Source organism: Mesocricetus auratus, unplaced genomic scaffold, assembly GCF_017639785.1.
Source record: "Mesocricetus auratus isolate SY011 unplaced genomic scaffold, BCM_Maur_2.0 Super-Scaffold_100714, whole genome shotgun sequence".
Classification (NCBI taxonomy): domain Eukaryota; kingdom Metazoa; phylum Chordata; class Mammalia; order Rodentia; family Cricetidae; genus Mesocricetus; species Mesocricetus auratus.
In genome coordinates, this window is record NW_024429270.1 from 4,211,736 (window position 1) to 4,237,134 (window position 25,399).

Consider the following 25,399-nt stretch of genomic DNA (forward strand, 5'->3'; position numbering starts at 1 on the left):
TTCATTAAATTGAGTCCATCTTTGAATGACCACTAGGAAAAAAATGCTATTGTCTGATGACTCCCTTTCCACCTGTCATGTTGACCATATAACCTTAAAGGAATAGAGTTTTTTTCACAATCCTACCCACATAAGGTTGTTACAGGCTTAATTAAAAGCCAAACAGTTAACTGAACTACCACTGTTAGGCTTCTGTGGGTAGGTGACTGAATTACTGGGAAATGAGTTGTGCAGGATCCTTGTAGATTCCCTGGGTATCTACAGATTTTACCCTTAATCTAGAGAATTTTTGTCAGCCTTCCTTATCTGTGAGTGTTCCATATTTGGATTGAACCACCTTGTATTCAAAATATTCAGGAAAACAATCTTTCTGTATTTAATATATAGACACTTCGTTTTCTTATCATTTACAAGAATGCAGGATAAAAGGTTTCCTAATATCATTTACATTGTGTTATGTATTATATGAAATCTAGAGAGGTTGTAGGACCTACAAGGAGATTTATGTAGGTTATACGCAGATATTATGTCATTTTATATTAAAACTTGGACATTCATAGATTTTGGTACCCAAATCCCAGAGTCCCAAGGGCAAATACATTCATAGATATTCAGGGAAAATTCTAGTTCACATCCTGAGCTATTTTATTTTATTTTTATAGATGTGACATATCACATTTATTTTTTTAATTTTTTATTTTTATTATTTATTTTTTATTTTAAATTTAAATCAGAAACAAGGGTTGCTTCACAAGTCAGTTCCAGGTCACTCTCCTATTCCCTCCCCTCCTGCCGTGCCCTCTCCCCAATCTCCCCGCCAATATCCCCTCATTTCCCCAGGGAGGGTGAGGCCCTCCATGGGGTTGTCCATAGTCTGTCATTTCATCCAGGGCAGGGACTAGACCCTCCCCCAAGAGTTCAGGGTGAGAGTGCATCTCACGTTATTTGATGGGAGCCCAAAATCCATATGTCTACATGGGATAAATACTGATCTGCTGCCCAAGGCTCAATACATTACCTAGGCCTCCTCACTGACACCCAGATTCAGGGGGTCTTGATCAGTCCCATGCTGAATTCCCAGGCATCAGCCTGGGATTCAAGAGCTAACCCTTGTCAGGTCAGCTGTTTCTGGGGGTTAAACCAGCCAAGTCTTAATCCCTTTGGTCATCAGTCCTCCCTCTCTGTTACTGGCTTGCTTGAGTTCAGCTGAGTGCTTAGCCATGGGAGTCTGCCTATTCTTCCATCAGCCACTGAATGAAGGTTCTGTTTCCCAGACTCTCTGGCCATAGGATTGTAGGCTGGCACTCCCCAGATCTATGTCTAAAATCCATATATGACAGAGTACATGCCATGTTTCTCTTTTTGTGACTGGGTTACCTCACTCAGGATGGTTTCTTCTAGTGCCATCCATTTGTCTGCAAATCTCAGGATTCCATTGTTTCTTTCTGCTGAATAGTACTCCATTGTGTAAATATACCACGTTTTCTCTATCCACTCTTCGGGTGAGGGGCATCTAGGGTGCGTCCAAGTTCTGGCTATTACAAATAATGCTGCTATGAACATAGTGGAACAGACATACTTGTTGTATGAATGAGCATATTTTGGATATATGCCTAAGAATAGAGTTTCTGGGTCTTGTGGTAGGTTTATTCCCATTTTTCTGAGGAATCTCCATACTGATTTCCAAAGTGGCTGAACAAGTTGGCACTCACACTAGCAATAGAAGAGTGTTCGCCTTTCTCCACATCCTCTTCAGCATAAATTGTTGTTGGTGTTTTTGATTTTAGCCATTCTGACAGGAGTGAGATGGTATCTCAGAGTTGTTTTGATTTGCATTTCCCGGATGGCTTAGGATGTTGAGCACTTTCTCAAGTGCCTCTCAGTCATTTTAGACTCCTCTATTGAAAATTCTCTATTTAGTTCTGCAGCCCACTTTTTAATTGGATCTTTTGATGTTTTAGAGACTTGCTTCTTGAGTTCTTTGTAAATTTTGGAGATCAGCCCTCTGTTAGATGTGGGGTTAGTGAATATTTTTTCCCATTCTGTGGGCTGCCTTTTTGTCTTGCTGACTGTGTCCTATGCCTTACAGAAGCTTCTCAGTTACAGGAGGTCCCATTTATTAATTATTGATCTCACTGTCTGTGCTACTGGTGTTATGTTCAGGAAGCTGTCTCCTGTACCAATTCATACAAGGGTACCACCCACTTTCTCTTCTAAGAGGTTCAGTGCGGCTGGATTTATGTTGAGGTCTTTGATCCATTTGGACTTAAGTTTTGTGCATGGCAATAAACATGGGTCTATCCACATTCTTCTACATGCCAGCCTCCAGTTATGCCAGCACCATTTGTTGAAGATGCTTTCTTTTTCCATTGTATATTTTTAGCTTCTTTGTCAAAGATGAGATGTTCATACATGTGTGGGTTAATATCAGGGTTTTCAATTTGATTCCATTGGTCTACCTGTCTATTTTTGTGCCAATACCAAGCTGTTTTCAGGACTATTGAACTATTTTATTAATTCCTACTATGATACATTTTCCTGCTATATTTTCCTTTAGCATACAACAGTATTTCCTGGATAACCCTACAAGGTTGCCTATACCACAGAGAAATTTTCATAAGGCCATCACCGTGTAAAACTGTACCAGATTAACATTCAAAATACTCTTCTTTCTTTGGCTGTTAAGTGTCATGGGAAATTATCACAAGTAACAATTATAACACTAGGTGATTATCTTTAAGTGCAATAAAACTATGATATTTCTATGGAAAATACTTTGCTGGGAGATACATGTTTACTTGTTGCTAGAGTTGGACACAAGTATGTTTTGAATAGCAACTTTGTTCTTCCTTCTATTTTGTACTCTTAATTATTCTAATTGTCTAGGAGTGAGGAAGTTTGCATTTTTGTGCACATAGTGTGTAACAGACTGCATTTACTCAGTTATACTTACCTACAAAAGTAAATTCAATTATTTTCTGAAATATAGTAAATCCCAGGACTTTCTTTTTAAAATTTAATTCAGTATGTGTTTCTTCAAATGCTGCACATGTCATTCATATGTAGATGATCAGTCTCTTATGTGGAATTTGGGTAAGGACCCATGGTTTCCCCTGGGGACAGAGTTGTTAGCCACGTGATCATCTGAGCCTGGTTGCTTTTGACTCTATATGTTAAGTAGCCCTCATTTTGCACACTTTAATCTATTAAACACATTAGTGACTAGTGTGGATCTAGTGCTTCTGGTGTTCATGAGGGATTTACCAAGTTCTTCAAAAGTTTGTAACTGGAATTTTGCCCAGTTATCACATTATAGCTTTTGACTTGTTCCTTTCAGGAAGTTATCATCCTACTGAGGTAAATAATGACAGATCTATGACAGCAGCTTTTATGCTCATGGCTGTACTGCATAAGAGCATACTCCCTTGTCCCTCAGTGGTGCTACTTCTCACCACATAAGCAACATGCTTTCCAGCAATTTCTTTATGGCATTAAATGGAATATCCTGTTGTCTGTCAATTCAAATCTATAGCAATGAGTTTTTCTGAATCATTTTACTTTTATTTTCCTTTTCTGAGATAGATATTCCTGGAAATAATTTCCTGTATGCTAACAATAGTCATCTTGGTAACATGCTAATATATTATTTGAGTGTACTTGCTGTGTGTTAACCTTTACAATCTGGGAGAATCCTCCAAGGTAGACATCTGACCCTTAGTTGGAAAGCCCAAATCCAATTCTCTAACTATTTTTCAACCTCTAGGCAGAATATGTTGAAGGATCACAAAGCTTCTTTGGATCCTGCAGAAAAAGTGCCTTCTTACCCCAGTGATGTTGACATTTAAATTTAGCTATCTGTCTGGTAGCCAGGAAGGATGACAAGGGTACATCCTTGGGGAAAGCATGTCCTCTTGTATGGCAGAAGATGCTTCTTAATCTTTAAGCAAAGGTCAGAGTGTGCAGACTTCTGTAATTCAGGCAAAATGACCCCTGCAGTTCAAGAGATTCCTGGCAAATCTGGAGATCATGAATTTTGAGTACCTCGATTTCATGGATTTGTGTATGCCATTCTCAATCTCAAGATTTTATTCTTTACCAATCAGAGATCTTATGATGCCAGAAAAGAGCTGATTGTTGAGGGAATTCATATTCACTCAAGCTGTGTTTCATTTTTAGCTTCCTTTCTTATTTTAAAAGAAAAAAACTATCTTCTTATATTAAAATAAAAGCAACAACAGTAACAACAAAAATTTAATGAAGTGTGTACCTTATGCTGACATAGTCTAAGACATTTTACATTACAATAGGATATCAAATACCTTAAACTGGAGTTACAGACAGCTGTGATTCATTATGTGAATGCGGGGAACTGATTTCAAATCCTCTGCAAGAGTAATCGATGCTCTTAACCACTGAGCCATCTCTCCAGCTGCCTTATAATTAAGTTTTATCCTTAATCTCAGGTTTTATACCATCTATACTGTGGAAAACAAGTAGAAGAATAAATATAAAACTTGTAGGAACAAAGGTATAATGAGGGATGTCCTTCTGTATATATGTTTCTCTTATTGGTTGATGAATAAAACAGTTTGGTCAATAGCCAGGCAGAAAGCATGCTGGGGGGGGGGTTCTACCAGACCAGGGGAGAGCTGAGGAGAGGAAGAGAAGGCAAAGAAGAGACACTACATAAAGACCAGGAAGTTAAGGCCATGTAGGAATATGTAGATTAGTAGTTATGGGTTAATAATTAAGAGAGGGCTAGCCAGTAAGAAGCCTAGCGTCTGTGTTTATTTGGAGAAAAGTGGCTGTGGGACCTGATGGGGGAAGAACCTCCATTTACAGAGGTAGAAGATAAGAATTACAAATATATAACAAGAAATACTTAAAATTATTAACATCTTCACTCTATGTGCTTAGAGATGAATGCATAGGAAAACAGTATTCCTTAAATATTGCATACAATTATAGTTCAATAAATATTCTAGGAGTTTAAAAGAGCAGTTTTACAATGAAATATTCTGAACACATTTTAAAGTATGGATGAAAACAAATCTTTGAGAAAAATGATAATCATTATAGATACACTGAAAACAATTTATCAGTCATTGACCTGCTTACAAACCCACTTCATAACAGAAACTGTAAACATTCATTAGTTGCTGTTTTCTATTTTTGTAGATAAAGTTAAACAAGGAGCTGAGAAAATCATAGTAATATAAACAGAGAAATTAAAATATAAATAAATGCTAATTTTGTGATAATTTTCTCCCTATGTTCCTAGTCCCAATAAACAGGAAGAAATATTTCTTGTTCATTACTTATTAGGTCATTTAATAATAGATCCTTTATATACATTTATTTGTTTAGAAGATAGTTTCTGTCACAACAACACAAAATTTTACTAAAAATTTATGCCGTGAGAAAAAATGAAAAAATAGCATGACCAACAGTAACAAAAATCTCCCTTATGCCATTTTTGGGACTTAATTTTTTTAGACATATCAACAAATGGAAGCCTTTTCATAGGATGTTTTAAAATTATAAAAATGGTTCTGAATTGTTGCTAAAAAGATGCAAGCATATAGGTTTGTAAACTTCAGTTTGAAAACGTGCATGCTGGAGCTACTTGACCCTTGTTTCTCATTTGCTAATTGTTACTTCCACCTTGGTATCCCACACATACTTCAAACAACACAGAGAGGCTTGAGTTCCCTGTTTCAAAGCTTCTCCCTAATGATGCCTCTGCTTACATAGTCACCCAGTAGCATAATATTCTGCACCTCACCACACTTCAACATCTTTATCTGTGTAAAATAGATTTCTTGTCCTTATAAACATCTCTGGTAACCAAAAGGAAATAAACTTGATGACAATAAATGAAACACAACTTTAATTTTATGTCCTATTATTTCTTTAAATATATTAAACACAGAAAAAGTTTTGTGTTGTTATTGCACAGAGACCGCAGGACTCCATCAGTTCTCTTTTAACTGAAGAAAATAAATGCCCAAGGTTCAAATATATATATATGTATGTATATATTTGATAATTGTGTCATTTCAAAGGTGTTTATAGTATGAGTAAAGCACATGTTTGTTATTGTGGCTGCTATGGATCTTCCCCATGAAAATTTTCAAGTTTTGTCATTTTGGTAACTATTTATCATGTCTCCATTGTGGTCATGCACTAAGCCAAGCTACTGAGTACAGTCGAGGTACTATCCAAGGGGAAAGGGAATGTAAAGTCAGTTGGGATAGAGAAATGTTGACACATAGTTGCTTATAACAGGTTAAATTCTGTTAATTTACACACATGACTCTTCTAAGTTTTCCTTAATAAGATAGTCACCCTCATGCTGGAATTCCTGAACACAATAATTTCAGGAAAGAGTAAATGCAAATAACCAAAGGAGCAGACTGCAGCTGCTCTGTGGATAGGTCTTCCTTCTCTCTACGTCAAGTCGGCTTGCTCTTCCAAGATGTTCAAAACTCAAGAGCAGTAGGGTGATTCTGACTTGCCTTTAACTCAGTATAAAATGAACAATAATAAATGAAGAGATATCTACAGATTCAAGGCCTTGTTTCAAATATTCCTATCCTTCAGAACTTATTGAATGGTACAGATTTAACTTTTCAGTGGAAAATAGCTTTAGACATACAGAGGGAAACCATGAAGAAATGGAAAGAAAATGTGAAGTATGAACCTGACTTGCAGGAATTCAGAGGACCTCTCAGTCAAGGAAGAGATGCCTGATAATCTTAGGTTGCTCTTCTATAAGAGAAAATAACTTCGCAGCAGTAGCATGTCAGTTAGTGCATACTCCCTATGCACAAGAATAGGCACTGTCTCCAAACTAGCAAGCACAAACAGCATTAGGAAGCAAAGTTTTACCAATACAACAACAGCATTGGTATTATGGAATGTTACCATTTGTCTCTTGCAGTAAACTAAAATGAATGTGCTGTTTCAGTTCAGACATAAGCATCATGTCTGTACTGAAATTACACAAAGATCAGAAGCATCAATCTGCATAATATTTTTAATGTCAAGTCATGTGAAATTCTGCAGTGATACTGGAGGTGCAAGAAAGAGCAATGCATGTATTATAATCTTATCTGGAGTTCTTTTGATGTGGCATTTTGAAATAAGGAATATGCTGTCAACATTACCTATATCTCATACAAGGGTTTATAGCTTAAGGTTTCAATGAATACTTATATTTTAAGCTGAGGCTTTAGATCACAAGTTTTTTTTTAAATTCCTGTAAAATCGTTTTAAAAGTACATATATATGCAACCACACACTCACACACCAAAAAGCAAAAAAAAAAAGAAAGCAATCTCCATCTGAGATAATGTAAACAATGAATTTTGAAATGTGTCCATTACTAGATGGTCTCTATAGTCACAAATATGATGATTTTCTTTGAGATCCACAATAATTCACATACAGGGGAATTACTATTATTAATCTTTCATTTTTCTGTTTCTTTTAGACACATTTCACTATGAATTTTAGACTGGCAAAAATTCAAGGATATCCTCCTACCATAGACTCTCATGTGCTAAGATTATAAACATTCTCTACAACACCAGTTTAATACGGTAATCTTTAGAGTTGTGCATCTCAGAAGCTACTACTAGCTATTCCAAATATGCTAATTATTTTGTTGCATCATGTCATTTAAGATTTACATACAAACAATAAATTTGACATGCACACTGGTCTTTAGAAATTAGCATGGAGGAACTAAGAACTTGAGAAATCATGGATTCAGAACACAATAAATGGAGAGGCAGAAGTGATCCAACTCAAGACTCATTAGAACTAGTGGTCACCTCAATGAAATTCAAGAATAAGAATGACTCCTCAGGTATTCTTATTATAGTCAGGATTGGAAGTCCTTCATATCATACATTATAGGATGGTGTCAGCTTTGAAAGTGGTATGATGCTGGAGATAACTTTCTTAGTAGGAAGACTCTCATTAAAGGGACAGAAAGTGATAGGTATCAGTGGACAGCATCACAAGGAGCTGGAACAAATGTGCTTGATGGAGTTGGGACTTGACTGCTTCTTCTGCATGTACACCACTATATCGTCATTTTCTGTTGGATTGAATTAATTTACTTTGGATTGAATCCATTTAGATTAATGTTCACCCCAGTGAATTTAAGTTCACATCCTCTATAAAAATACTACCACTGAATGAAATTACAGTATAAGAAAACAGGGTTAGACTACTTAATATATTGAAAGCATTTAACTTGAAATTCACCTGTACAGAATCTCAATATTTTAGTGAAGATTAATATGAGACAGTTCCTTCAACCTGTGTTAGAAGCATTGGCCTTGTATAAAGTCTTACTGAAGGTCCAACATTCACAAGAACAGGAAGTACATATTCCCAAAGAGTGACACTTTTGCTTCTATCTTTTGCTTCTACCACACGAGCTTTTTCTCTTTTTTTCTTAATATCAAGATAAACTCAGAGTGTGTGTCTGTGTGACCTGAACTTTGGCAACCACCTGACCTTTTCAACTTTGGTGGTGAAGTCTCACAGACCTCCTACTTAGCTATAGACCTATAGGCAATTAATTGCTGCTGAGAGGAGAAAGATCAGGTCTTTCTGGAGATGATCCCCCTGATTATATACCCCAATCCTAGTCCCCCTATACACATACAGCAGGTTGCCTTTGTCTCTATTTGTCTGAATGTCTCTCTGTCTGTCTATATAATAAAATGTTATAAACTTGAGAGAAAATATGGAGGACATTGGAGGTGTTGGGTAGAGGAATGGGAGGTGGTAAATGACATAAATAAAACATTAATAATTAAATTAAAGTACCTTACTACATGTTATATGATGAATCTAGGCATAACCCCATCACTCCCTTGAAAGCACTGCCTCCAACTTGTGTCTTTTCCTTCTTCTGGAATTAAACAGTCTGATCTGAGGCTGGCCGCTAGTAATAGATAGTTCTTTATGTACTCTAGTTTCTGCCCTTCAGAATTAGGACTACTAAACTGACTTGCTGGCATTAAGAAAATTAAGATTTGGTCCTTTTGTTTTTTTTCTTCACGTGCTTTAAAAGCTTCCAAAATATAGAATCTTTCAGGAACAAGTTTCTTTTGTGCCTTTTTCTTTTACTGATCCATATGTCATTCCCTGTTTTGTGACTCTCTTGTTATAGAGAATTATATGAAAACATTAGATATTCTGTAAGCTTTGAATGTTGATGCTGACTGTGGCTCTTCAGGCCAGAAGAACAAACTGATACCCAGAGTATGTTTTATTCCAAATTTGGAAAGCAAGGTAAAAATGAAAAAATAAAAAGTAATGATTAATGAATAAATGAAAGTAAAAAGCAAATTCATTCTGATTTCTCTGGGTTAAAAAAAGAGAGTATTGTGAATTAGTAATCAAGTACTTGAGAGGGCATCCCTCCAAGTACAATGGACTCCCAAATACTGATCTACATAGATTGCTAAGGCCTACTCACTGACACCCATATTAAGGGGGTCTGGATCAGTCCCAAGATGGCCTCTCAGTTATCAGTCTGTGGTCCAGGCGCTCCCCTTTTTCAGGTCAGCTGTTTCATTGGTTTCATTAGTCTGGTCTTGATTCCTTTGCTCATCACTCCTCCCTTTCTGTAACTATGTTCCAGGCATTGAGTTCAGTGTTTAGCTGTGGTTGTCTGCCTCTGCTTGCATCAATGAGCCACTGAATGAAGACTCTAAGATGGCATATAAGGTAGTTGTCAATCTCATTATTGGGGAAGGGCATTTAAGTTAGCCACTCCACTATATACTTAGATTGCCAGTTGGTGTCATCCTTGTAGATCTCTGGAAATCTCACTAGTGTCAGATCTCTCCTCAAACCTGTGATTGCAACATTTATTATGGTATCTCTCATTCTGCTCTCCTCTATTCTTCCTCTGATTCATCCTTCGTGCTTCCCCTTGTTCTCCTCTCCCCTCCTCTTCTTCTCCTCTCTTTTTCCTAGCTCTGTCTCCCCACCCCACCATGCTCCGAGTCCACTCAGGAGATCCTGTCCCATTCCCCTTCTATGGGGTACCATGGATATCTCTCTTAGGGTCCTGCCTGTTTCCCAGACTCTCTGGTGGTGGGAATGTAGGCTGGCACACCCTTGCTTCCTGTCTAAAATCCATATATGAATGAATACATACCATGTTTGAGGGCCTAGGCCCTGTCCTGAGTGATATGACAGACTTTGGGGATCCCCAATGGAGGGCCTCTCCCTCCCTGGGTAAAGGAGTTGGGATGGGGTGGGCGATATGGAGGGTTGGTTAGGGCAGAGGAGGAGGGGAGGGAAGGAGCTGCAATTGACATGTGAAGCAGGCTTGTTTCTAGTTTAAATAAAAATAAAATTTTAAAAGTGTAATCAAGTAGTTTCAGAAGAGTCCTGTGATAAAGAAGAGACCATTTAATTCACACTTTGTACACTGAGTGGCAGCACAGCTAGACAAGTCTGGGTGTTGATCTATTCATACCCTCCATTTTAACCTTGTTACAGTATCCATGTATCTGTCAGATAAGCCTTGGGTTACATTAGAAAAGTTCCTGGCTAATGTCATGGGGGTGAGCCATCTGTGTATGGTTGCTTAGTATTCTTAGTATTATTTCATGGGAGTGCTTTCTAAAAGTAATTGATATGCAATGTGATATCCATTTTTCATTTCTTCTAAGGTACCCATATATTTGTTTTTCATAGTTCCAAATTTTCATACCTCATGCCTTTTCTAATAAACCTAATAAAGTAAATATTTCTTTGATCATGCCATAGTTGCATTTATTTTATAATTTCAGGTCCTTTCTTTTTCAACATAAAGTTTATAACCCAAGATTTCTTTGTTCATCAACATTGGAATATCTGCCTTCCATGTATGGTTCACACCTATGCAGAAGGCATACTAATCATTATTCAAAGTAAAAGTTTTATATTAAATTATCTTTTTATAAAGGGTCTTCATCCACTTGGAAGTACCAATTGATTAAACCATTGAAGGTATAATCCTAAAAGGGATTGATGTAGTCCTGGTGGAACTTCAGTATTTTAGTGAAAGGAACACTTGTTACAAAACAAAAAGACATGACCCACTCTTCTCTGGCTTTCTATTTACCATGTGATGATCTTGAGTTTAATCCCACCCTCATAATGCCATTGTTTTGAAGTCTTCACAAGAGATTACATGATACCAGCACCAAATCTTGTATCATTGCCACCTGTGAGCTAAATAACTATCCTTTCTTTGTAAAATAGTCTTACAAGAGGTGAGGAAGAAGGACACATGTGACCCTAAAGGACAGATCTAGGAGTCAACACATGTTCAAGGAAGGGAATAAGTGAAAAAAAATCAAACCAGAGATCAAGCAGACAATGCAGACACAGTAACAACACAGCTTACAGGACGATGCTTCTCAGAGTTGTTCCAGTATTAACACACTGACCCGGGACAACTTCAGTTCAATGCTGCTCTGCAGTGATGGCAATTTCTGAAGGAGATGAGAGTAAATGGTATGTTGTGAAAACGTTTTCATCACCTAAACTTTAGTTCAACTGGCATCACAAAGATCTATGGTAGACATTTTTAGCCTTCCTTTGCCCCAGTTTCTCATCATTAAGATGAAGATAACTAATATGGCAGGCTTCCAAGAAGACCAAGAACTAGCCTGATCTTCAGCTTCAACGTAAATGCTCTTTGATGTAAATCCTCCAAATGTATAGTCTCATTTCAATTCATAGATTTTTTTTCTAAAATGATTATAATTATTATTTGCTTGTTTTATTTCATGTCATGGACACATGTATACCATTTTGTACCTATGGATGGAGTTCAGAAAACACTTTGTGGAAATCAGTTCATGGAGGTCAGTGATTTTCAGAATTCTGGTTGCCTGTGTTTGTGGTAAGTGCCAATATCCATTAAGACATTTTGATATTACTTGAGTTCAATTTTCATTGCATTTAGTGTGTGTGTGTGTGTGTGTGTATGTGTGTGTGTGTGTGCATGTGTGCACATGCACTGCTAATGAATGCCACAACAAAAGTGAGAAAGTCAGAGAACAACTTATGGAGGATTTTTTTTCCTCCTCTTTCTTTTCACATGTGATTCTGGGGGAATAAACTCAGGATGTCAGGCTTCATAGTGTCTTCACCCAATGAACCATCTTACCTGCCAGCATAAATTCAACTCAATATGATATAACTACTTTAAATTACTGAGATTAGTGTTTGATAGTTATGATTTTAAGATAATGTGTGCTCTTAGATTAACATTTTAGAATCATTTTGAAATGAATTTTGTTTCCCGCTGAAATACAGTTTGGGTCAAATTATGAAAGTAAATGCACAAATGGTTTAAAATATTAGAAGCTTGCCACCTGATGAGATATAGTCTTCTTGGTTATATTTTCTAATGAAAAAAACTTCAAGACTCAGACTTTCAATCACTCATTATTTCTTCTCCCAAATATTACCTTGATTATTCTTCACTATCCTTGTATTTATAACATGAAATATGGTATTTTGTCCTGAATTTACCTGTATTTATACTAAGAGTTTTCTTTATTTGTTCTGTGAATTTGTATGTGAGAATGTGCAATATATTATTGTAGGCATTTGGGTGGATTGGGATGGAACAGGAGTGGGTCAGGTATTCTGGCACTCAGGAGTTACAGAATACTGAGTGTAACACAGCTCAGAATACTGAGTGTAACACACCGATGGAAAGGTATCCTGGAGCTCAGGAGCCAAGGACCACCACAGTTTGCAGTAAGCTTAGCTGCTTACAGCCCAGCCTCAGGGAAAAGCTTCTCCAGTGTGTAGGCTCTGCTCCGGCAGGACAGGGTCTTCCAGCTGGGGATGTTCACCTAGTGTAGCAGTTTTGCTGGTCATGGGTTTCTTGGGCGAAGTTGCTACAGTTCAGCTCTGCTCCTCTGCTCTGTCGCCACCGCAAAAGAAGATCTTCACGCAGAGCTAATTGAATGGGTTTATTGGAAGGGAAGAATCCAGAAGAGTTGCTGCCCTCTGCCATGTCAGCCTGGTATCAGGAACAGACACAAGCTGAACAGACACAGGGTTTATATAGGGCTTCCATGGTGGGGATTGGTCAGATTTTAGTGCTGAGCTCAGATTGGCTAGAGCTCTGCTCGAGGATTGGTTAGTTTTCTACACAGGATTAGGGTAAGATTTGGCTCTGGTTTCAGAGCCAAAATGTGTTTCTTTCTCTTATCCTTTTTAGACTTTTGGCTCCAATTTTAGGGCCAGGGTGCATTTCTTTCACTGACTCTGATTCCAGGGACAAAGTGTGTTCTTTTGGCACTAGTTTGAGGGTCAAGGTATATTTCTTTAGTTCTGTTTGCAGGGCCAAAGTGTGTTTCTTTGGCTCTGCTCAGGGTGTGTTTCTTTGATTGGCCCCTTTTCCCTACAATTATAACATTGAAACTATTTTCACACGTGTTAGAAAAATATTAACAGACTCATATGAGAGCTCAGTGGAGTTTACAAAAAAGAATGCACACATTTGTATGTGTGATTTTTAAGTCATTCATTTGTAGGAATGAAGCATATAGTTTCTGTATCTGTGGTTGAAATCCACAAGTTGAAACTGATCATATATGCTTCTTCATAAAGATTTCTGGAAACCACAAATGTTAAAGCTGATTGAAGTCCCAACTATGCAGCTGCACTAGTTTTAAATTAGAACCTGATTTGTTAATAAAGTTTTTACTTGTATGAGATGGGATACTTTTCTCATTGCTGTGGCACAATAACAGACAAAAGGCAATTCAAAGAAGAAAGGATTTATTCTGCCTTTTAGCTCTTGGGATGTATTCCACTGGGCAGTAAATGTATGGGAAGAGGAACAAAAGGCCAGGTGATCACATTACATCAGCAACCAGGGTGCTGAAGTGAATAGAAAGTAAAGCCAGCCTGCAAAGGAAAAGCCTCCACCTCCTAATGGGTCTGTTAGAGCGAACAATGGAGGCCACCTCTAGGTGAAGATGAGTTCCATCTCCTCTAGTAAAAGTCCAGCTGAGCCCGAAAAAGACCTGACTAAGGGACCATCCCTACGTAAGTGGGTTTACCTTAAGGTATTGTACTTTTTACCTTCCAAGAACTCTAACAGCCTAGTGAAGAATCCATAAGCTATCATAAAGTTCAACAAGGATTTCTCATTTTTCCTCTGTTCTGACTCAGAAGTGCTGAACTGTTCTTTTCACCTCTGTTGTCTTTCCTTGGATGCTGGCCTGAGCCTAAGTATGCTTTTAAACTCTTTGTCTTTCCTTCCCATATTCTTTCCATATTTTGTTTCATTTTTGTGTAGAAAAACTTTAGTGTGACTAGGTCCATCTGCATGGAGCTAAGTATGGATCTATCCCTGATAAGCAGACGATCCACCAGTGAATGTAATGACTCCTCTTCATCAGTAGCTATCAACTACCATTAGCTACTTAAAATTCTGAACAATATATGTTCTAAAATTTTTAGAACTAAAATAAACACACATAGGAAATAAAATATTTCAATTTGTTTCTCACAGTAACACTGGAATGGCCGATAATCCTAATCTCCAGAAATCTGATAGAACAAGGCCCTTCTATAATCTGGACCCTCAATGTAATCATTAATAAACAAACCACCAGAATGAAAATAAATCCAGTATGTTATTCTGTTTATATTTGTCAGTTATCTCAAGTATAAATGAGGGACACCTTTCTCCAAGAAAATAGTGAAGCTTTATTTCATTAATTACTGAATGAATCTTTACCCTATGTCATTTATAATCTTGCAGAGTTTGGGTTAGTTTTTCCATGCTTTTCTAGCACAGTGACACACATTATTAACTTAGTTGAGAACACTTATGTTTTGTTTGGTTTTGTGTTTATGTGTACTAAAATCTTTCCTGAAGAATTTTCTTAGCTTTCCCTAGACAGCGAACAATACTGGTAAACTGTGGAGTCATGTTCATTTGATTCTTGGAATTTCTAAATTCCTCCATGATTTCTTCAGTACCTCTCTGTTTTGAAGAGTATTATTCAATCACCATATGCGTCTGCAATTTCTATGATTTCACTAGTTGTCACTTTCTTTTTAACTCTACAAGGATTTGATAAAGGGATGATAGATTCTCTAGAGAGGTTGCTTGGAAGTTATTTACCCACAAGAATTAGAATGTATCATTTCATATTCATAATTGCTATAAGTTTATGCATACAGTATGTCATAAAAGATAGCATTTTATAAAACTTTTCTCTATCCTCTAACTCTTACCTTTTTGGCCCCAATTCAATGATGCTCCCCTTTCTTTTGTGGGGAAGGAAGAGATACAGTTGTCTTATCTACATAATGGGATTCATAGTTACTTTTCCCAATGTTTTTTAGTTTTGAGTCTGTACATTAATCATAGTCCACTACAACCCAAAACTTCCCTAGCTAAGATTGCGAGCTGTACAAATCTATGTAGGTAAACGAAACATTTAGAGTAAGCTTTACTAGCATAATTGCTTAGCAAAACAGCATCAATAGCTTCCCCCCTTGGGCCCATGACTTCTTTACCATGTATAAGTTACCAAGAATACTGTAAAGCAGATCTGAAATCCAATTAGGAAAGAAGTTTGTTGTGTTCATAAGCAGTCATATCATGATGGCACTAGAGGACCCATTCGCCTCATAGGTAGGTCCAGTAGTGTGGATGATTCAACATTAACTATTATCATTGATGTATTTTTCACCCAAATGTCTGAACATCACTCTCAGCACTATGATAGCTATGCAGAATGAATACAGTTTCTCTTCATTCCTTTATATAATTTTATATTGTACTACAAGAATTATGTTGAATAGTTCTGCTTTCAGATTCCTATTTCAAAATGCTAAATGTCTCTTTTCTATATGTGTCAAAATCTTTCTCTAGATTTAGGGGAAACTGTATGCCTTAATTTTATTGAATGCATTTTCTATGTTCTTCCACTTTATCGCACCTTTCTTCTTTCCTGTGGATTATTGGGTTTAGTCTTTGGGATACATCTTAGAATTCTTGGAAGTTTTATATATTCTTCTATAGTCTGTGACTGTATTTTCTCTACTTTGTCCTCTATTTCTGAAATGCTTACAATGACTTTGTCTTTTATTAAGTTAATTGATTGCTAAACTTCTATAACTTCTTTCCTGAACTTTAACTCCGTATTTTGATTCATCCTCCAAACTGCTCACCATTCCATTTGCTTTGATAACTTTATTAAAAAAGTCCTACAAGTTTCTTAATTTCATCAATTTATTATAGTCATGTCTATGGTCATTTATCCTCTTTGAGAGTGGGACTCTTAGTTTGGGTAAATGTTTTGTAGTTAAGAATGGGGATAGTTCTTCCAGAAACTTGAATGTAGTTCCCAGTACCAACACTGAGCACCTCAAAAACAGTTATCCCTCTAAGCCCAGGGGATTGGATGCCCTCCTCTGACCTCTGTGAGTACTGCATTCTTGTGCACAAACTTAAATACTGATACACACACACATACAACTTTTAAATACAAATAAAATATCATTTTATTTTGTTTCTTATGTTGAGCTATTAGTTTATGAAGGGTTTATAATGACCCTGTTTGCTCATAATTTTGTATGAATTTTCTGACAGGTTTTCATCTTTTTAGATGGAGGCATCAATTATTTTCCCTCTGTTTGTTTTGCTTTATATGAATTTTCCTGTTGAGTTTCCTTTACTTGTGTTTGTGTTTTTTTCTATCATAATCATTGGGGGAAAGCCACTAACTGACAAAATAATGTGGGAACAGTTTCAGTATTGACCTCTAAAACAAAAAATTGTGTGGTTCTACAGTCAGAGACAATCATCTTCCTTCTTACCTCAGCATGACAGAGACTATCTTACATACTTGGAATTGTACTCCTCCCACAACTTTCCCTGACCAATCCATAAGAGTGAGTGGAAGGTCTTGTATTTACCTTTTTGCCTGCATTTTGACAGCTTATTCTTTTTCTGCTGTTTTGTGGTACTTCTCTGAGAATACACACACCCTTCTGTCACCAAATCCTCCACATTTTCTCATTCCTGTGCTGTATCTAACCAAAGCAGTTCTTTTTCAAGCTAGTCACTCTAGATTGCCCTTGGAGACTCTCAACTTTGGGTTTCCTAGCCACTTCAACTGAAATCTCAACAGCCAACACCGTTCTGTATACCTCTGTGTCCATGTCTCTCAAGTCTATGGTTACATCTCTGTAGCTGAACAAGTACCTCCAGCTTCTTGTATGATCAGCACCATGTATCAAATATCACTGATGGCTGTTTCTCAATGGAGAAAGTTCTCCACGTCTTTATTTCAATCTCATCTGTTTTATCTTGGCTCTTCTCCTGAGATAAGTCACACAGATGAAACTTCTAACCTGCCACCTCACCTAGAGTTCCTACAGCAAAGAAACAACTCTTACATATGTTTGCATCAATAATGCTATAATTGATTAGATACACTCATTAATTCTTCTCAATAATTTATTTTCAAGAGGAATTTTATTCTTAACAAAGAATTTTACTAGAAAATATATACAGACAATGTAAACAGTCATTTATTCAATCAAAAAGTATTCTCTAATTGGAAAGGTGACTAAGCATTTAACAGAGCAAAGGACTTGAGTGTGAGTCTCAGAACCATATCAGGTGGCTCATAAACATTTGTAGTTTCAGCTCCAGAGAAATCCAACTCCTTTGGTCTCTGCAGGCACATGCAGTCACACACATACACCATCCATATATACACAAAATTTAAAATAATGAAGTACCTTTTTAAAGGAATATATTCTAGCTTATCTGCTTATAAAATGCATACTGGACATTTTCCATGTATTGATGAGAAAAATTGCATCTAAATAACATATTGAGTTACTGGTTACATTATATATAGGAGATTATCTTAAACTAAATATCATCTCTTGATAAAACAAAAATTGAAGATGCTTATGTAATTCGTTGATATCTAATTAATAAAAAAACAATTTTTCATTGAGGGCTTCATTGAGACTGACACCTGCTTAAGGTATGCTTAAATTTTATTCAATATCTAAATCAAAATAATCATGTTCAAGCTCTTTATGAACTTGCTTCCATCCTTCATTACTTTCCATCTGCATCATCAAAATGTAATGTGAAAGTAGAATTGATGAAATATGACAGATAGAAACTTATAAATTATAAAATAGATTAAATAATTTCATGATGTAGTCTTCTGATTTGGAGTTATTTAGATGTGAGTGAAATTTCTTCTCTAAAAATTTAAACTCGAGATACTAAATTAACTGGACTGTCTTTGTCAATTTGTCAAAAATACTATGGTGGCAGATATTAAAAACCTATTTAATTTTCAGCCAACCCTGAAATCACTGTATTTACGTTCAATGATTCTGTACTAAAACTGGAGTTGGAAAGCTTTAAGTTTCAAAAATAATTTTGCCTTTTATATACACTGTTCAGTTCTTTTAATAATTCTTGGTTGCTATATCCTAAATAATAAAGCAACGTTCTCTTGCATAACAGAATTTATTCTGAAAATCAATGGAATTGAAAAATTGTTTATAGTGGTATAATTCAATTAAATTTTATACATGTTTAATCATGCTTTTTTATATTTATTTTCCTGAATATTTTGTGATACTCAGGGTTTTTATATTTCTCAAATAATTGAAATAACATTTAATCCTTGGAAGATGTTAGAAGAATAAATATATCTTATGAAATTCTCATAAACATACCAACTTCTTATTTTGGGTTCTCTCTTACTTAAAAAGACATACTGTATTCTAGCATATATGAGCTGAGAAAATGTGAGTTATGGGCATTATCACTTGAGTTGTAGGCAAATTTATTATAGTTATCCTAAAATTTCTACATAATAACTTCTCATGTGTTAATCCAGATATGGTGGTTCAAATGAAACTGGTCCCCAAAGGCTCTCAGGTTCTAAGAAAAGGTATGACCTTTTCAGAGCAGGTGTGGTCTTAGAGGAAGTGTGTCACTGAGAGTGGGCTTTGAGGTTTCAGAAGATCAAGCCAGTCCCATTAGCTCACCTGCTCTTTCTGCTAATGACCCCTATGTTGAACTCTCAACTACCTCTCCAGTACCTTGTCATCCTATATGTGGCCATGCTCACGCCCATAACCAAATTTCCTAAACCTCTCAAATGTAAGCAAGTCACAAATTCCAACTGGCATATATAGAGGTAAAATTATAGACTTTGAATTTGTTGTAAAAACAACAAATATGCTGAATATTTACTTAAATTTAAGTATCATTATCCATTTCAAATTTAAGTTAAAATTTTCTGATTCTCAGATGGAAAAATATGGTCCTTAATCCCTCATTCTCAGATATGTAATATAATAGTAGTATCACTGAAAGAAATATATACAGAGAAGGGCATTAGGATTTAGATACAAGGTTTGAGATATAGTAGCTTTTTAAAAAATTGGTGTGTGTGTGTGTGTGTGTGTGTGTGTGTGTGTGTGTGACCATGCATGGCATCCAGTACATGTGGAGTAAAAGACACCTTGTGGAAGATGGTGGTCTCCTTCTAGTATGTAAATTCTGGGCATCAAACTTAAATTTTCAGCTTAGTATTGGGAGTACATTTATTCACTGAACCATCTTTGAGCCACTATAATGGGCTTTTAGTATTGCAAACATGAACACTTTTCTGGTTTAAGATATGGACAGTTTTTATTGAACTCCTGATTGTGATACAATCTGGTAGTAGAACCAGAACAATTCTATTTCTCTAATCTGCCTCAGTTTCCTCAGACATATAATAAGACTAGTAAAATATACCTCTATAGACCTCTAAAGGCCTTAGTAATGATTTATGATTGGTCAGTAATTATATTTAGTGGATACATGGCTATATTATTTTTCAGTTGCCTGCATCCACTTAGTATCTAAGAGCAAGTTGCATGGGCAAGTCTGAATTCTGAAGGATAATCAATAATAGGAGGAAATTGCTAATGAATCTGCCATATAGCCCATTAGTTGTTTTACTGATCTAACAGTTTAGAAATAATATGATTAATAATACCTTTCCAGTTTCAAGATACTTAATGAAATAAGAAATACCCATCCTCAAATATCAACTAAAAACATTTGAGCTCTCATCACATAGGTTTATTGCCAGACACTAATGAGTATACACCTCACCGCAAACACATACACACATGTATTATATCACTTTATAAATTTAAACAAAATTTCTGTATTAGAGTGTCATTGTGCTTAACATTATTTCACTGTATAAAATTGGGGACAAATTCTAAATTAGAGGAGTAGTATGTTTATTTGGAAAGTTATATAACTCTAAAATTTCATTCCTACTTACCACTTTTATTTCTGACTGTATCACAAACATGTTGTGTAAGAACAATTATAACATAAAAAAGATCAAAAGAAGAAATCATCCATGAATTTGTACAGCATAAATTTATGCATTTTCACACGTTTCTTTCTATCATTAAATATTATGTGCTCAGGAACAATGACAAGAGCCATGGAATAACAACAGATTCTAGTTCATTAAAATTCTGTTCTTCTATCTACACTGGAGAGTAGCACACAAAGAACCTGATCAACAAATCCAAATTCTGCCAAATTAGAACACAAAAATTCAAATGGAATTAGCACTCAATGAATATAACAAATTCACAGGCTTGTATTTAGAACTCTGTAGCATAGAAAATTCAGGGAGAAAGGCTTTTAAGATCTATGTATGCAACATGTAATTTTTCAGATGCTTCTAATTTGTTTGGTAAAATCCTTGCAATTAAAGTTAATATACCTGTTTCCAAACTCCATTTGAATCACATTATAAATCATGCATTGTGTTATCACAAAAAAAGGAAAATTTCTCCCTAGCTTTGGAGGATACTGTGCAAAATATTTCTGATGGCAGAACATTCTTAAGTCTAGAAGATTGAGACAGGGTGCACAAGTTCTTTGTAGGGAAGTCATGAAGGTATTATAAGTGAGATTATTTGTTAGCAAAATGGGACTCAGCAGAGGCGAAGGGAGGAGAAGAGAGAGCAATGGGCAATGCATTGAAGACATATGCTAAATTGTCAAACTATGTCATTATAAATAACCAGCCAAGATAAATGAAGGCATTTTATTCTTGATTTTAAACTACAGAAAACTAAGGAAATATGACAAATAAATTATATGTGTCATCTTTTCTCAGATACTAGTCTAAAAGTGAAATGTGTGGATGTCAGTGAGGAGTCCTAGGAAATCTATGGGGCCTTGGGTAGTATTTATTTCTAGTGTACAAATAGACTTTGAGTGCCCATCCCACAATGAGGGATGCTCTCTCGGCATAGACTCTTGAAGGAGGGCCTAGACCCTACCCTGCATGAAATGACAGACTCTGGAGATCCATCATGGAGAGCCTCACCTTCCCTGGGGATTGGAGTGGAGATTGGGTGGGCCTGGTGGGGAGGGATGCGGAGGAGGGGAGGGAGAAGGAGCTGGGATTGACATGTGAATCAAGTTTGTTTCTAACTTAAATAAAAACAAGGGAAGACAAAAATAATTGAAAACAAAAAGGGAAATGCAAAGTACAAAAACAATCAAAAAAGCAAACAAAAACCTTTAGAGTCAGGTATGTTGGTGAAAGTCTAGAAACCCAATTACTCTGGAAGCCAAATCAATAGTATTGTAAGTTATAGGTGAATCTAGGAAATTTAAAAACACTCTGCCACAAAACGCAGTTGAAAAATAAAACAATTATAAAGCAATTGTCTAACATGGCTGAGACTCTGGAGTCCAGTCCACACAAGTATATTCATGCACGCATACAGATATACGTCTTTGAAACACCCATGGAAACTAAAATCCATGAGCAGCTGTTGTGGAATATTATTTTAATTGGGCAAAGATGTGCTACATTTGTTCCTGCCTCATTTAATTGTGAAAAGCTGTGTTGTATTTGTTTCACCAGGTCCTGCCTAAGCCACATGATTGGTCTATAAAAAATCTGAACTGCCAATACTGATGTAGGATAAGAATAGGCAGGGCTTCAGGGCAGACAGAGTAAATAGGAGGAAAAAATCTCAGTCAGACAGACTCAGGGACAGCAAAGAAGAAAGAAACAGTAAAAAGCCCTGAGGCAAAAGGTAGATAAGGAGAAATAGGAGAATTTAAGTTGTAAGAGGTAGCCAGAAACATACCTACATTAGGCCAGGCATTCAAAAAAATCTGTGTCATAATTTGGGAACTGTTTGATGGACCAAAACAAAATGCCTCAGAGAGATACCCACTCAGAGACACAAACCAAGACACAGACATAAACAGATGCACATAATTAATAAAAACTAATCTTTAACAGTATGGTAAGGCAGTTTTAAACTATTATTGGTTTCTCATATATAGAGAGAGATAAGACGTTTTACATTAAAAATGATATATATATACATTTATATTTAGGATTATACAGATAATAATATGTATTCTCACATAAGCAACCACTCTTTTTTCTTCTTTTATTATTATTTTTTCACTTTACATACTAACATCAGTTCCCACTCCCCCCACTTATCTGTTCCTCCACGTCCCCCATTCCAGGCCCTTATCAGTCTTCAAAAGGGGTAAGGCCTCCCTTGGGGAGTAAACCAATTTTGGTATACAAAGTTAAGGAAGGACCTAGTCCCTCCCCACTGCAACTAGGCTGAGAAAGTTATCCCACCATAGGGAGTGGGCACCAAAATGCCAGTTCATGCACCCAGGATAAGTCCTGGTGGACTGCCAGTCCCTCCAACAGATCAAGCCACATAACTGTCAGCTACATTCAGAAGGCTTAGGTCCACCCCATGTAGGATCTTCAGATGTCAGTCCAGAGTCCTTGAGCTCTCCCATCAGCTCTGGCCAGCTGTCTCTGTGGTTTCACCATCATGATCTTGACTCCCCCTCTCCTTGCTCATATGATCCCTCCTCCCTCTCTTCAACTATGCTCCAGGAGCTTAGCCCAGTGCTTGGCTGTGGGTCACTGAAATATAAAAGCATACTCTTGTTCTGTTTTAGTTTTATCAGTCTTCCATGTCAAACTACAATATCTTTGTTGGCTTTTAAATTGATATGAATTAATTATTACATCATTGCAGAGCCCAGTAATTCCAAATTCAGGGTCAGACTCCATGAGGAGGCTGTAATGAAGAAAGCCTCAGACCACTGTCTACTCAACTAGTAATTTCTGGCCATCCAAGAACTTCCTTGTTTTGTAATAGTTGTGATCTCTCTGTCATGTGGCCAACCTTCTTTTCTCTGTGTATTTATGTGCCTGGTCTCTTCTTCAGACAGTGGTGAGTAGAATTAGAATTCATTCTGTTCTACCATAACTTCCACTTAATGACTGACATCAGCAATAAATGTGTTTCCAATAAGCTAATATTTTTAGCTTCAAAATAGAGATGAATTTGAAGAATCACTATTCATTTCATACAGCGTACAACCCTACATTCCAAGGTAAAGTTCTTTCACATTTGCCAAAAATCCACTGGCTTATCTTTCTTCTGTTTCCCCCCAAGATACTTAGTACTAGCTTGACAAATAAAGCCTTCCAAAATGCTTAAGTCAGACATTTGGATTCAAGTTTTGAAGCCTTTGTGCACTGGTTTTTGAAAGTATATATAGAACCAATAATATCTGAAATGAACACTGGGATATGGTCCTATCTTGTCTTTGGCCATAATGGAGAGTCGTTATCTTGACATTCCTCTTTCCTCCTTGCTCTCCCTATTCCCTCTATCCTATGTCCTTTTTCCTCCCAATTAATGTAACAGTCTCATTTTATTTTGTTGTATTATCTTATGTACCACTATAGCAGTTCAATCAGGAGCTATGGTAGCCACATTAATCTATGCCTAAATTATTCAAAGAATACAATTTTGTACCATAAACTAACTACAGAAATGTTGCTGAGGTCCTATAGTAAATCAATGTTGTGCTATTGAATTTGTATCCTTTGATAATAATTGGTCCAAAAATGTAGATACTTTTAAGAGTCAAATTAAGAACTACATTCTATAAGTATATTGTTATCACTTCTTAAAGAGACAGAGCATAACATTAGTAACATTAAATATTTTGTTTATGATCAGACACTTAGTAAATTACTATACTTGTGGTTGAGACCAAGTGCTACAGCTGGTGATGGGTAGGAACAGCTCACCTCTTCCTGACTTCAGGGCCATCTCTCTCATCTGCCACAGTTGGTGAGGAGCAGGAGTGGAAGGCATCCTTTCCCTGCCTACACCATCGTATGGCAGATGAGGGGTGGGATCAGATCTCCCATGCTCATGTTCTTGGGGTGGTTCCTCCATTCTCCTGTCAGTAGGGTCAGCTCTGCTGAGCTGCCTAGGTAAGGGTCAGTGCCCATTTCCCCAAGTTCTGCAGTTGGTAAAGAAGCAGGTAAGCTCCCTTTCTCACAACAAATTTCATGATCAAGAGGCCGAGGGCATCTTTCACTTGCTCTACTGTACTGCGCAGGTGAGGAGCAGGGTCCACTTTCCTAAATGCTGCAATTGGTAATAGGGGGGTCAGCTCCTTAATCGCAGATGGCAAGGGGCAAGGGGTACTAATTATATAGAAGGCATCCATCACTCAGGGAATTGCTTCACCTTGCCAGTTCTTCTGCAGAAGGAAGGTTTCATGTTTAAGTCAGGTTAAAAAGAAAAGTATACAATACAATAAAAATCAACTCAAATAGTAATTAAAACATCACATTTTCCTTATTAGTCTCAGAAATAAAGTCGTTGCTCTGTGTTCTTTTCACTTAAGTTTTTCTAGATTCACACATGATCATAAATCCAGAACATGACTCTTCTTCCTTTGCAGCATTCATGGTATAACCTTTGTCAATCATGTGTCCGCTGCAGAAACAGACTTACAGTTTTCTTGAGTCTGAGTGTAACTCTAGCATCCTCTACTGAAGGTATATCCAGGTTACAATCAAGATATCCAGTGAGCCACTTTCCTTTCTGGTCTCCTAGGAAGCTTCTAAAGTCATTGGAATGCTGTCGCTATCACAGCCCTTCCTTACAATTGCAAAACTGCAAAAGTCCTGTGGCCAGTAGATGTCTATTCTCACTTCTTGGAGGAACCATGTAGTTTTATATGCCACATGATATTGCCACATGCCTTTCATAACTTGCAAAGCTATCCTTAAAGATTTTTTTATAAAGTCTTGCCTATGCATCCTCATTTGACATTTGGTTATTTTTTAATTTTTTATTTATTTTGCTCTCATGTAATTTATTTTGACCACAGCTTCTTCTCCCTCTGTATCTCCTACCCTCTTCCCCCATCCCCCTCTCCCTCAGATCCACCCCTTCC

General features: G+C 36.6%; 1 protein-coding gene across 1 annotated transcript in view; it reads right to left on the reverse strand.

Moving 5' to 3' along the window:
• Nucleotides 1-24,664, reverse strand: part of LOC121137898 (40S ribosomal protein S12-like) — a 122,102-nt gene extending 97,438 nt beyond the window's left edge. The window contains exon 1 of the mRNA XM_040740767.1: nt 24,494-24,664. Within this exon, the coding sequence (XP_040596701.1) occupies nt 24,494-24,664 (171 nt within the window). The remainder of the gene's footprint in view (nt 1-24,493) is intronic.
• Nucleotides 24,665-25,399: the final 735 nt, after the last annotated feature.